General features: G+C 48.3%; 2 protein-coding genes across 3 annotated transcripts in view; both read left to right on the top strand.

Moving 5' to 3' along the window:
* The window catches only part of MCM3AP (minichromosome maintenance complex component 3 associated protein), a 45,147-nt gene extending 39,011 nt beyond the window's left edge, over positions 1–6,136 (top strand). For both annotated transcript variants that reach the window (XM_077314167.1, XM_077314158.1), the window contains exons 25-29: positions 565–822; positions 1,217–1,346; positions 2,675–2,878; positions 3,853–4,003; positions 4,801–6,136. In XM_077314167.1, the coding sequence (XP_077170282.1) occupies positions 565–822; positions 1,217–1,346; positions 2,675–2,878; positions 3,853–4,003; positions 4,801–4,944 (887 nt within the window). In that variant the 3' untranslated portion in view covers positions 4,945–6,136. The remainder of the gene's footprint in view (positions 1–564; positions 823–1,216; positions 1,347–2,674; positions 2,879–3,852; positions 4,004–4,800) is intronic.
* A 4,590-nt stretch (positions 6,137–10,726) lies between these two features.
* LSS (lanosterol synthase) overlaps positions 10,727–13,302 on the top strand; it is a 30,043-nt gene continuing 27,467 nt past the window's right edge. Inside the window, exons 1-2 of the mRNA XM_077314139.1 lie at positions 10,727–10,886; positions 12,561–12,732. Coding sequence (XP_077170254.1) covers positions 10,876–10,886; positions 12,561–12,732 — 183 coding nt within the window. The 5' untranslated portion in view covers positions 10,727–10,875. The remainder of the gene's footprint in view (positions 10,887–12,560; positions 12,733–13,302) is intronic.

Here is a 13,302-nt window from a genome sequence, read left to right as displayed (position 1 = left end):
AGTGCAGAGATGAGGGACCACCAACTCTGACCTGGACACACACACAAACACGACAAGCAGAATTTAGAAGATCTTGTCCTGAGCTTTCCTAATGAGGGGTGGTATATAAATTAAGAGCCTCTTGTGGCGCAGAGTGGTAAAGCAGCACCATGCTGTCTGAAGCTCTGCCCATGAGGCTGGGAGTTCGATCCCAGCAGCTGGCTCAAGGTTGACTCAGCCTTCCATCCTTCCGAGGTCGGTAAAATGAGTACCCAGCTTGCTGGCGGGTAAATGGTAATGACTGGGGAAGGCACTGGCAAACCACCCCGTATTGAGTCTGCCATGAAAACGCTAGAGGGCGTCACCCCAAGGGTCAGACAGCACCCAGTGCTTGCACAGGGGATACCTTTACCTTTTATATAAATTAAATGAATAAAATAATGTGCCATGCCATTATGTTTTGGGGCTTCTTGACCGAGCGAATGGCAAAACAGAAGCCGTTCTCTCTGGAACACTCTGCCTGTGGTTTCTTTTCTCTTAATGGGCCATTGTGTAATATGTGGTTCCACCCCCCCTCCCCTGCAGCTCCCTGGCGTCCTGTTTACACCATGGTTCTCCAGTATTTGTCCCAGACGGCCAGTTCTTCTCAGACCCGAGCCATCCTTCAGTCGCAGGTAGAGAGCTTGCTGAGCAAAGTGTATGCCAAGTGGAGGGGCCGGATGCGGGCCAGTTCAGAAGACGACGGACCTTCCGTGGAGGAGATCCCTTGGGACAGTATTTTGGCCCTCTGCATCAACCACAAATTGAGGGACTGGAAACCTCCCCGTTTGCCAATAGCACCAGGTAACAATTACAGTTGCCCTTGGTTTTTCAAAAGTTTTGTTTTTGCTTTCTTTATGCAGCTGGAAATAAGCCACAAGAATTGTGCTTATTTCTCCTGAAGTGCTTAAGTGGGTTTGTATTTACGGTGCACCTTTTGGAGAATTAGGGTAGCTTTTAAAATGCAAATGTGCTTCTTATCCACTGTACACTTATTGGTTGGGGAAATTCACCTGCATGAGTTGTAGGAACTGTCTAAAAGACAAGGGTAGTTTTTTTTTTTTTCTTTTGATTGCTCTGTCTTCCCATTCCCTACACCGTTGGCCATACTTTGTTTCCTTTGAAACTGTCACTATCTGTGCCTGCTGCAATTGAATTGATCTTGTTTCTTTTGGGGATGCGTGTCTTATATCTACAGAAGCGGTGAGCAAAGATGGGCAGGTGCATGTGTATTTTGTCAAGGAGCACTTGAGAAGATTTGTCCGTCCATCCTTATGGGAAGAAGCTCGACTGAAAACTCAAAGGGAGGTCCAGCAAAGTCTAGGAAGGTGAGATTTTGTTTGCTGTCTTGTGTGACATCTTGTCAGGTTAAGTTCACAAACGGCACAGCTGATGCAGGAGGCACAATCTCATTGTAAAGCCCTTAGGAAAAATCATTTTAATTTGCAGATCTTTACATACAGTTTTATTATGTTCTTGTAGTATTGCTGGTACCCACCTTGGGTCCTGAGTTGGTCCGGAGAAAGGTGAGCATATCAGTATTTTAAATAGAGACCTCTTCAGCTTCCATTCATAGAATACCAATCTTACGGTATTCCTTTTTGTGCCAAGAATACATGCGCAGGCTTAACGATCAAGACTGGGGTGAGTTTTCCAAAACTATCGGTGCTCCTCCCTCTGATTATGGCTAGGGAGTGGACAAGATGGTGCATCTGCTATGCTAACAGGTTAGGTTTTAAATCTCTTAGCTTGCATGCTGTTCCAGCTTGGTGTAGTGGTTAGGAGTGCGGACTTCTAATCTGGCGATCCTGGTTCGATTCCACGCTCCCCCACATGCAACCATTTGGGTGATCTTGGGCTCGCTACAGCACTGATAAAACTGTTCTGACCAAGCTGTTCTTTCAGCCTCACCTCCCTCACAGGGTGTCAGTTGTGGGGAGAGGAAAAGGAAGGTGACTGTAAGCCACTTTGAAACTCTTTTGGGCATAGGAAAGCGGCATATAAGAACCAACTCTTCTTCTTCTTCAGTAATATCAGGGCTCTCTCAGCCTCACCTCCCTCACAGGGTATCTGTAGTGGGGAGAGGAAAGGGAAGAGGATTGTAAGTCATTTTGAGACTCCTTTGGGTAGAGAAAAGCGGCATATAAGAACCAACTCTTCTTCTTCCAACAAATTTGTTCAGTACCATTCCTTCCCTTGGGCCCTGCTAGCTTTGGAAAGCTGTTAAGTATATTCAAGGTTTTAGGTACAAAGCAAATTCCATCTTTGCACAGTAGCAAACAGATTTCTTGACAACCAAGGCAGAAGACTTTTGAACCTGTAGATGAAATGGAGCAGGTGGGCTTGGGCCAGATTTTTGAATTTTGGCCTGTCAGGTTTGGTGACTTTTGCCAGGATAAACCATGGTAAGTAAACGTCAGGGACATGCATCGGAGTCCCAGCTGCTGGGAGCAAACACGGGGAGAACGACGTCCCCTTCATGCCCCACTCGCGGTCTTTCCAAAAGCATCTGGCTCTGTGTAGTCCATTTGGATGCACCCTCAATCTCACCCAGTCAGGCTCTTCTGTTGTTTGTAGGGTTTGCCAACAGGTTATGACTCCATTTCCTCGTGCGTGGGATAGCAACGGGGTTTTCTCGTTATTTCTCGCCCTCCAGGTCCGTGGTCAAGTCCCAGGTTCTTTCTCCACCGTATTTTCACTCATTTCGTTCAGCCAAACATGACGCCAGCGTGAGAAACGCGAGTGACGAGGAACGCCGCCTTTCCTCCGCTGCAGATCTTACACTGACTGTTTCGCATCTGGATCAACTCCCTGAGTGCCTGTCTGCCAAGCTGCAGCTGGAAAAAATGGAGAGCAGGAGGTAAAGGTTGGGTGTGCAGTGACCGGGGTGCTGGTGTGAAAGGCAGCTGTTACCTTGGGAGTTACCTGTAGATGAGAAGCAGTCTTAAGTCCTGTCCCCGCCAAGTTAAGTGTCCAAGACATAAGCAACTTATTGTGTCCCCATCCTGGGGTTTTCAAGGCAAGAGATGAGCATAGGTGGTTTGCCATTGCTTTCCTCTGTGTAGTAACCCCAGTATTCCTTGGTGGCCTCCCAATTGAGTACTAATCTGGGCTGATCTCGCATGGCTTCCGAGCTTTAATAAGATGGGGCTCAGGTGGCCTATTTTGCCCGTCCCCCTCCCGGAGTGTTCTAATGTTATAACTGTGAAAAGGGAGAAAGCATGGTGTCATATGGTGGCGTCAGGATTATGAGTGCAGAAATATGAACCAAACAGTCCATGTGTGCAAATAGTGTAATTCAAACAACAATTTTGATTTAAGGCTCAGAGGCAAAGGTAGGCTCAGTGACCACTTCTTTATTTCCAGATTCTGTGACAAGTTACCCGGATTATTGTTTTTGTTTCAAATTACATTCTTCAGGTTCTGTCAGTCATAAAACACCCAGTGAATACAAACGTCCTGCAAACACCATTGCAAGGGAATTTACCTAGTTACAGCATTAAAGTACCTAACAATTCAGTTTCCTAAAGGATCTAATCCAGGGGTAGGATCTAACCCAGGTGGTCCTCCAGATGTCCATGGATTACAATTCCCATGAGCCCCTGCTAGCGTTTGCTGGCAGGGGTTTATGGGAATTGTAGCTCATAGACATCTGGAGGACCACAGGTTGACTACCCCTGATCTAACCTACAACAAAATGACAACTAGCTGTTACAACTTTTAAAAACATCATAGACATAATACAGTGGTTAATGATAAATGCATCATTCCGGAGTGACTTACCGCTGAATTATAAGTGCCAATATTATTGCCTATCCTATTTTTGGGGTGTAGGTTTGATGAGCAGCTGGAGCAATTCTTGGTGAACGACTCTGAGCCCTTATGGGACCCGCAATCCCTTCCTCTTTACCTTCCTGAGGCTCTGGTCTCCATGCCTCAGATTATCCCCCCGGTGGCAAAAAGACCCCCGCCGAGAAGCCCAGAGGTAAAAACTTAAAATGCTATCATAGAATAAAATATCAGCAATGGTGCGGGTGATGGTTGGTGGTCACCTACATGGGGCACTGGGGACTGAGTGAAGTCCATAAGTTTATGTGGGAAAATGCTCTGGGATATTTCAGTGAGCAGTACCATGCTTACATGTGCTTGGTTTTAGATTTTTCTGGAGACATTTGACTTGTTCAAGCTACAGAGGATCATGTCAGTGAAACTAAAACCACAAAAGAACTTGAATCTACTCGTGTGGGAGGGGAAGCAATGGAATTGGCCAGTTCCCTGGTTTGTGGTTGAATCCATCAAGGCAGGAGGGGAAAGGCCACGGACCCCCTCTGGAGCTCCCCTGGACCCAAACAGGTGGTTTGCCACTTGCCTGCCTGTGCTTAGCAACCCTGGATGACTTTGATTGTGTCCCATCAGTTGACTTACCAGGACTGACCCTGCTTAACTTCCAAGCTCTGTTGAGATCAGGCTATCCCAAGCCATCCAGGTCAGAGCAAGAGGTGTTCAGAGGTGGTTTGCCATGGTCTGCCCCCGTGTGGCAACCCTGGACTTCTTTGGAGGTCTCCCTTTTAGCCACTAACCAGGGTGGACCATGTTTAGCTTCCAAGATCTTACAAGATTTGGAGCTTTATTAGGATGTCAATGTTTGTAAAACTCTGATTGCCTTGGTCTCTTCCTCTCCCCCCCTCCATGAGGGTGTGTGTCTCAATTATGGGTTGTGCATGCCATTCCCCCCCCCCCCCTTGTGGCTACTCTTTCACTCCTTCTGCTTCTCTCTTTCAGGAGGACACCCAGGTGCTGAAGGGCACAGACCCCTCCCTAGCACACAGGCTCACCTATTTGAAACACCTGCTCAGAGCTAGCAAGGAAGAGGAAGCGGCATGCGGGCTCCACCTATCTACCGTGTTGGATATGACCAATGCCTGATCAGGACCAGCCCAACCTTACAGGGAAGGGGAGCTCACTGCAGATGGCAGACCTGAATGAGCCGAGGTGTGACTCCAGGAGGGGCTTTTTGCTCTCCTTGCTCAGCAGGAAAGCCCAGGTGGAGCAGATCGCTGTTTTCCCGTGACCTTGAGCAAATTTTGCATTCAGAACAGGCTGTGGACAACAGTTGGGGAGAATTGTCCTCTCCCTCTTTCGGCGCATGTATATGCTTGCGTGATACAAACGTGGATTTACTTTGTCTTATGAATTGCACCTGCTTGATTTAATCCCACGAATAAGGATATAAATATATATTTGTTCAGAAGAACCTCTCGCTACAGTTCTCCGTTCCCTACGTTGACTGGCAGAAGGTTCAGTCAAATTGGCCTTTGAATCCTTTGCACCCGTTTTGTCTTTTGCCACATTTACATGGGAAGGAAACGCCATCAAGCTCAATGGGATTTCTCCATAATTTTCAGTCTTTGGACCAGTGAATGCCTTTGAAGAGCTGCTCTCTAGGGTGATTCTAATGAACCATCTCGCTCCTGGAGTGCTTGATTGGTTGGTTTGTTGCCTTGCAACCGGGGTCTGGCTCAGGCAACTTTCAAGCATCTGACCTCCAGGCTCCTTTTTACACGGATTGGTAGTTTTCTTCTCATGCAGGGACCTGTGTGCGAGTCCTGCTTATAGATCAGCATAGAATTTGTCATGTGTGCATGCAGCAAAGTTGCATGTAGGCTTGTAGACCTGGTGCGGTTGGTGGTGTCCCACAGCACTAGCGCTTATCCCTATGCGGAAGGGACTCCCACGTCATGTCCATGCCCAAACTGGGGTGTTTAGTAACATATAGTAGCCTTTGTACGGCAAGTGCCAGGTGAAACCAGGTCCCTCATGCACCTTGTTAGAGACCTGATGTTCTCAGCTGAAGCGTCTTAGGAATGGGGAAGCTTTTTCTCCCCCCCCCCGAATTCGGAGGGGTCCCTGGTTCCAAAGGGTTATCATTAAAATGACACAAAACTAAAAACCTCCATCCTCAAAGACAAAAGTCCTCAAAAGCATCTCTTAATTGAGATTTGTGGAAGGGAAGACATCATCTGTTACACACAACTTTGGTCTTTTCGACAGGCCGAAGGGTAACGATTGTCCTATTTAAGAGTTGACACATTATTTTAATCAAAGATTATTTGAACAACACATGACTAAGTTGGATTTTTTAATAGGGCCAACCTACGGGAGATTTTCTTTGTCAGCAGGAGCACTGCCATAACCCACAGCCCCGATAAAAACTCTAGCCTGCTTATCTGTGTACAGCCTGGACCGGGAAAAGGCAAAATCTCTCATACATTTTTCAGGATAGTTGTGTTTCTCGCTTACAGATAGCCACATTTCTCTTATACTTTCATTGAACATTTGTTAAATTGTTCTATTCTCAAAAACCTTGGCATACCTAGAAAACACTGGTTCAGTAGGAGAGCAACAGTCTAGGCTCAGCAGGCATTTTACATGTGTCTTTAGAAGCCAATTTATGAATTTTTTTTTGTTTAAACGTATGCTGTTTTGCATTCTTATCCCTGGCACAGTTACCTTTTAGCTAAGCATATTGTGTGCTGTTGGTGGTGTTTATACTGTAACAGTGACGCCGTGGCCTTGATGCTGTTCTACAGAATGGGTTTTTTTTTTGGGGGGGGGAGTTGCCCATAATGCACTGTGTTCAAGACAGGACATGCTTTTATTGGCCAGGAAACCCGTGATCTAGAACAGGGGTAGTCAAACTGTGGCCCTCCAGATGTCCATGGACTACAATTCCCAGGAGCCCCTGCCAGCGAATGCTGGCAGGGGCTCCTGGGAATTGTAGTCCATGGACATCTGGAGGGCCGCAGTTTGACTACCCCTGATCTAGAATAAAAAGAAATGATATTTTCAGTGATGTACATGGACAAGTCTTGAGATGTAAAGAGAGCTGGTTTTAATAATTTCTAATGAAACGTGGTATTTTGTTAATATGACTATATAAAGTTGTCCCTAATGGCATAGCTTTTGTCAAGGCTCTACACAGCAGTGTGTGGCCTGCATGGAGAATAGTTGGGCACGAGACACCTGCTGTTGCTGGAGCTGTGAAATGTACACTCTGTACCCGTGGAAGAACATGCTGGGCCTTGGAGGGGTGGGCTCATGATGCTTATCTTCTTTCTCAGCGGCCACACTGGTTGCATTTGGCTTCTGCCCCGTGTCTTAGATCGGCATGGGGATGTTACGATAAGGGCATGCATTCAACAAAACCAGTTTTCCCTCGATCATTTCTGGAGCAAATTACCTGGGTTGGGAAAGGGGGAAGGACTAGATCAGTGGTCCGCAACCTTTTTAAGGCTGCGGACCGGTGGGGGGGGAGGGCGATCTGGCGGCTCCGCATGCGCAAATGCGCATGCGCATTTGCACCGTGCGTGGCCGCAGACGCGCATGCGTTGCAATTTCCCTAAAGCACGGCCACCCGCGCAAATGTGCATGCACGGCAGGTCCGCACGTGCGTGTTTGCATCATGCACGGCCGCAAACGCGCATGCTTGCCGGGCCGTAAGCTAATCGGCTGCTTTGGCGGAGAGGGAGCCACGGCCCGGTGGTCGGAGACCACTGGACTAGATAACCCTGGAGATCCCTTCTAGCACTTATGAGTGTAAGCGTTCGGGATGTTTGTTATTTTTTAATCACTTTTAAATTCCGTAAATAAGTCAGCTATGGATTTCTTATATTCTAATTAAGTTATAAAGATGCATTTTACGTTTAAAGCAGTAAAATTAGTTTAGGTCTGATAGGACAGTATTGCATATATTTCAGTTTTTCTCAGAATTAAAAGACTTAAACGTTCCTGAACATTTTATATTTTTATATCCTACTTTTTACTACCCAAAGGAGTCTCAAAGTGGCTTACAATTGCCTTCACTTCCTCTCCCCACAACAGACACCCTGCGAGGTAGGTGAGACAGAGAGCCTTGACAGAACTGTGACACACCCAAGGTCACCCAGTTGGCTGGATGTGGAGGAGTGAGGAATTGAACCTGGTTCTCCAGATTAGTGGCTGCCGCTCTTAACCACTACAACAAGCTGGCTGTACACCTAGTATAAGTGTTATTCACAATGACCTTGTGAGACAGGTTAGGCTGAGGCTTTGAGTAGCCCGATTTACTCAGTGAGATTCATGACGGTGTAGAAATTTGCCCCAAGGTCTTCCACTTCCCAGTCTGATGCTGACCAGAACAAGACACTGGCTCTGGCCATGTGTCTGATGTACAGGATGGAATGGGTTTAAGCAACACCTATTATTAAAAGTTTTAACCATTTTGGTAGTACCTAGTTTGCTACTCAGAAAAGCAACCATACCACAAAGAGCTGAAAGTTTGACTCTTCCGTGTGTGCATGTGTGTGTGCCATAGATAAAGGACAATGGTGCATACGTTGCAGAACTTTGCACAACCCAAATGCTTCTCAAGAAGCAACAGGCTTGTGTGATACTGTTGGCTCATGATCAAGCCGTTCTTAAGGAGCTAAGCCAGTTGTACAAGAGCTGACAACATGCTGCCTTTCTGACAGACAATGAACTTTAATTTGAGTAAGCCCTCATCATTCCCCTGTAGGATTCCTCTGCTCCAATCTGGTGAGGCTCACATGCCCACCTCAATGCACTGCTGTGGTTTTTGTACCTAGGAAAGGGGGGGGGGCTCTCCAAATCTCTGGTTTCCATGGCGGGTTTTTCAGTAGAACATTTCTCTACTGTTTGGTGGTAATCCTGTGGCAGAAGCAAGAAGTGAAGAGATTGCCTTGGGGAAATGCTGTTTTCCGTATGAGTTGGTGAGGGCTGGGAAGAAAAAAGCAAAGGAGAACAGGAACAGCATGGATCAGGGGCCAAGAAGAGCGAGCCATCCTCGGATCCTCTGTTGAGTTGCTCTTGAGGTCGCACTGTTGCACCAGGAGAGAACTCATACTGACCAAGTAGTAATAACAGGGCTCCCTCAGCTTCACCTTCCTCACAGGGAGTCTGTTGTGGGGAGGGGCAAGGGAAAGTCGATTTCAGACTCTTGATAGAGTAAGCGGCATATAAAACCAACTTCTGTTTCTAGAGGCAGCAATGGAAGCCACCCAACCCCTCTTGCTATGATTTACTCACCTGTATAACTTTAATGGTAACAAGGGGAGTCTAATTGGGGACCAATGAGTTTTCCTGGAGTACCTCTTCATTTTACAGCTTGGCTAGAGAAGGGGGTCCACATGGCCTTTCCCCTCCTGCCTGAATGGACTCAGCCACATGCTAGGGAACTGACAGGTACTGAAGTCCAAATGACATACACACCCTGAGTCTGGAGAAATACCAGGACATACTCCCTCCTCCACAGTCAATGGCAGAGGCACACAAAGGAGAACTGCTTCCAGGAGAAGCAGTCATGCCTTCAATTATAGTTGCCAATTTCCAGGTACAGCTTGGAGATCTCCAAGAAGTACAGCTGATCTTAAGATTACATCGGTCTCCCCTCCCTGAAGAGAATGGCAGCTTTAGAGGTCTGATGCCCCCCACCCCACTGCCGTTTTCCACAGGCTCTACCTTAGATCTCCAGGAATGTCTCAGTTCAGAGCTAGTAACCCTAGACAGCCTTTGGTCTACTGCAGTGGTCCCCAACCTTTCTGAGGCTGGGGACCGGCAGGGCAGCGGGCTGTGCCTGCGCATCGCACATGAGCGAATGCGTCGTGTGCGGCCAAAATCGCACATGCGCGGCACTTTCGCGCATGCGCAAAAGTGCCGCGCATGCGCAGCCCTGATTCCCTCTCCCCGCCCTCCCACAGTAAGAAGCTCCCCAGGCCGCAAGCTTGCGGCCTGGGAAGCTTTTTACTGCGGGGGGCGGGGAGAGGGAGCCGTGGCCCGGTGCCAGGCCACGGCCCACGGGTTGGGGACCACTGGTCTACTGCATAAGAGCAGTTAAAGGGGCATTCTTGGCACGTGGCTAAGCAAATAGTTCCAAGTTGGCAGCAAGAAGCAAAGAGCCTCCCCCCTCTGTTTCTCCCTGAAGAGAACCAAACTATGATGACCTTGATTTTAGATGCAGACCTTGATTTTTGATCCAGTGATAATTCAGGTTCAAACTCCAACTAAAATAACTGGGTTGAAGGTATATAAAGCAGCATGCATCTATACAAAAGCGCAAGGGTGGCCAAACTGACTCTCCAGATCAGTCAAATGCTGGCAGGGGCTCATGGGAATTGTAGTCCATGGACATTGGAGGGCCACAGTTTGACTACCCCTGCTACAGATGTTCTTAGACTGTAATTACCACGAACCCCAATCTGCTGGGATGCCAACTTCTTTTTCTTCTAAGCAGACTTGCCGGCAAGACTCATGGTAATTGTGGTCCATGCACATCTGGAGAGCCACAGCTTGGCCACCCCTGGCTTATACCTTGAATAAAACTTTGTTGGCCTAAAAGGTGCCACTGGACTCCAACTTTGTTCTCCTGAACAAAATGAAGTCTTTAAGCTGCCCGTGGACTCATGTCTTCTTTTTGCTGGCGCCTCAGCGCGACCCATCCTACGCGTTTGCAAGCATCAACCAAGCCGCCTAAGCCTTACCGGACACGAAGCCCACACGTTTCGTGCGAACCCTGTGCAACATACGGATCCATCAGAAGAGAGCTCCGCCCACAGACGCCTCCGATTGGCCGGCGACGGCATGGGCTTAGAATCAGTCCAGCTCGGATGTTGCGCGCTGCCTCTCGGGAGCTGCAGTTCCCTCGCGCAGGGACTCCGCGGCGCCCCAGCCCGCCGAGGACTACGCTACCCGGCATGCCTCGCGCTCGCGGGGCCGCACCTGTGTCGGCAGCCCGGCTCCTCGGAGGCGGCTCTGCAGCTTCGGCGCTTGAGTGTCCAGCTGCGGGTCCGAGCGGGAGACGGGATGGCCGAGACGTGAGTATAGGGCGGGGGCTGCTGGGGAAGAAGGCGAGCCCCGACCGCCTTCCAGTGGCCGGTCCTCTGCGACGCTTGCTAAGCTCGGAGGCTGCGATGCTTCTCACCTGCGTCTGCTCACCTGTATTGTGCCTTTCCTCGGAGGGCGGGAAATGGACCGCTGGTGGAGAGGGCTGGGAGAATTAGGGTTGCCAGCTCTGGGATGGGAAATACAGGGAGACTTTGGCGGGGAGCCGGGAGTGGGGAGGATTTGGGACAGGGAGGGACCTCCTTAGGTAGCCTTTTCCACTGCTGAACTACTCTGCCTGTGAATTTCCCCCCTGATATCTAGTCGGGACCATTCTAGGTGTCGTTTACAGCAGGGATAGTCAATCAGTGGTCCTCCAGATGTTTGCTGGCCGGGGATCGTGGGAATTGTAGTCCGTGAACATCTGGAGGACCACAGGTTGACTACCCCTGGTTTAAAGCCATTCCTGCGGGTCCCATCCTCTGCTGTGTGCAGGGACCTTTCCCTGCCCTCTTCCAAATGAAAACTTTTAAAATACTTTAGGAGGGCAATCACGTCCCCTCTCCACCTCCTCTTCTCCAGGCTGAACATCCCTAAGTCCCTCAGCCTTACCTCATGGGGTTTGGTCTCATCACGCTCCTTGTCACTCTCCTCTACACCCCCAAAATGTTGTCCACATCGTTTTAAGGTGAGGCCTCCATTGAACCAAGATATTCCCATATTATTCTCAGTACATTTTGAGAGAGAGACTGTGAGGTTACTCTGTAAGCTTCCTAGCCAATTGGGCATTGAACCCACGTCTCCCTGTAACTACTACAGCTGCACTTTACATCTTACAGGCAGGGAACCCTCAAGGACATTTTCCTCTGTATTTTTTGTTGTGAAAATTGAGTTTTGGGCTGGGTTCTTGATTTCAATATCCTTGTTATATATGAGAAAAATCACTCTTTCACTGAAATCCCAGGGTAAGGAAGCAGGGAAGATGAGATTGTGTAGTATAAGCTTGTTTTCCCTTGGCTCGTTCCCTTGAAATAATTGTTCAGCCTTCTTTTAATAATAATTAAACATATTATGGTTAACAAAATATATGTACAATTGAGAGACTTCTTCTTTTTCTCCAATTGGTGAAAGTGGCACAACAAAACTTCAGTATTACTTGTTCCGACAGGTAAAATCTGGTTAAAAGATATTTCTTTTGGGTTACATCTCCTTATAGACATGCTCACCGTCTCTCTGTCATACAAACCTAGGAGTGGCCAAACTGTGGCTTTCCAGATGTCCAAGGACTACAATTCCCATGAACCACTGCCAACATATGCTGGCAAGGGCTCATGGGAATTGCAGTCCATGGACATCTGGACAGCCACAGCTTGGCAATCCCTGAGCTGTCAGATTCTTGTAATGCAGAAAAACAACAGTAGCTAAGAACAGGATTATCTGTCACTGATTAGAATATTCAAAATGTTCCCACCATTCGTCACTCCCCCCCTGTAGCATAAAGAGAACTTGCATGCAAGGATTGTAAATAAAATCCTACAGTATTAACAGTACAGCTGTGTTTTGAACTGTTCTTTTGGATCATGAAGTGCACATCTGTGCTTTGTGGTCTGAAACATACTCGGGATTCATCTCTGAAATGAAATGTTTTTTCCGTGTCACAATGTTAGGTGCTTGCGAAGGAGAAGGGGCGGGCCCTATAAAACGGAACCGGCAACAGACCTCACCCGCTGGCGCCTGAGTAACGAGGAGGGACGGCAGCGATGGCGTTATCTGGCAGAGGGCGAGGATGGTCGTCGGGAGCAGAGTGCCCTGGAAGCTCACTCTCTCGGGCTGGACACGGTAGGGGGCAGACACCCATGGCTTAGCAAGGGGTAGAGCAGGGGTAGTCAACCTGTGGTCCTCCAGATGTTCATGGACTGCAATTCCCATGAGCCCCTGCCAGCTGGCAGGGGCTCATGGGAATTGTAGTCCATGAACATCTGGAGGACCACAGGTTGACTACCCTTGGGGTAGAGGACACAAGGAGGACATAGCCACTGTATTTGCTGCTTCCTTGTTCTTCTTATTTATACAAACATTTATGCCCCAACTTTCCTCTTGGTCCAGCTCTCTTACAATAACAGTTAAAAACATTTCCAAAATAAAACAGCAAACCCCAAATCTTTCCCTCCCACTCCCCCCATATCAAAGATGACTTCCAGTCAAAGCTCTTCCAAAGCCCTGGCAAACAGGCAGACCTCGCAGCACCTCCTGGAGATCTCCTAAGAGGGGAGGTCCCTCCCCTTTTCATGGAGCCTGTCCCACAGAGGTGCTCTTGAGAGAGGGCTGCTGTTTTCTGGTTCCAAGGATGGAGATTCAAGGGCTATATCCTGCTCATGTGGTAGGCTTCATCTAGAAATGCCTGGGTAA

The sequence above is a fragment of the Paroedura picta genome, chromosome 1 (genome assembly GCF_049243985.1).
Source record: "Paroedura picta isolate Pp20150507F chromosome 1, Ppicta_v3.0, whole genome shotgun sequence".
Taxonomy (NCBI): domain Eukaryota; kingdom Metazoa; phylum Chordata; class Lepidosauria; order Squamata; family Gekkonidae; genus Paroedura; species Paroedura picta.
This window is presented reverse-complemented; position numbering and strand designations above follow the sequence as displayed.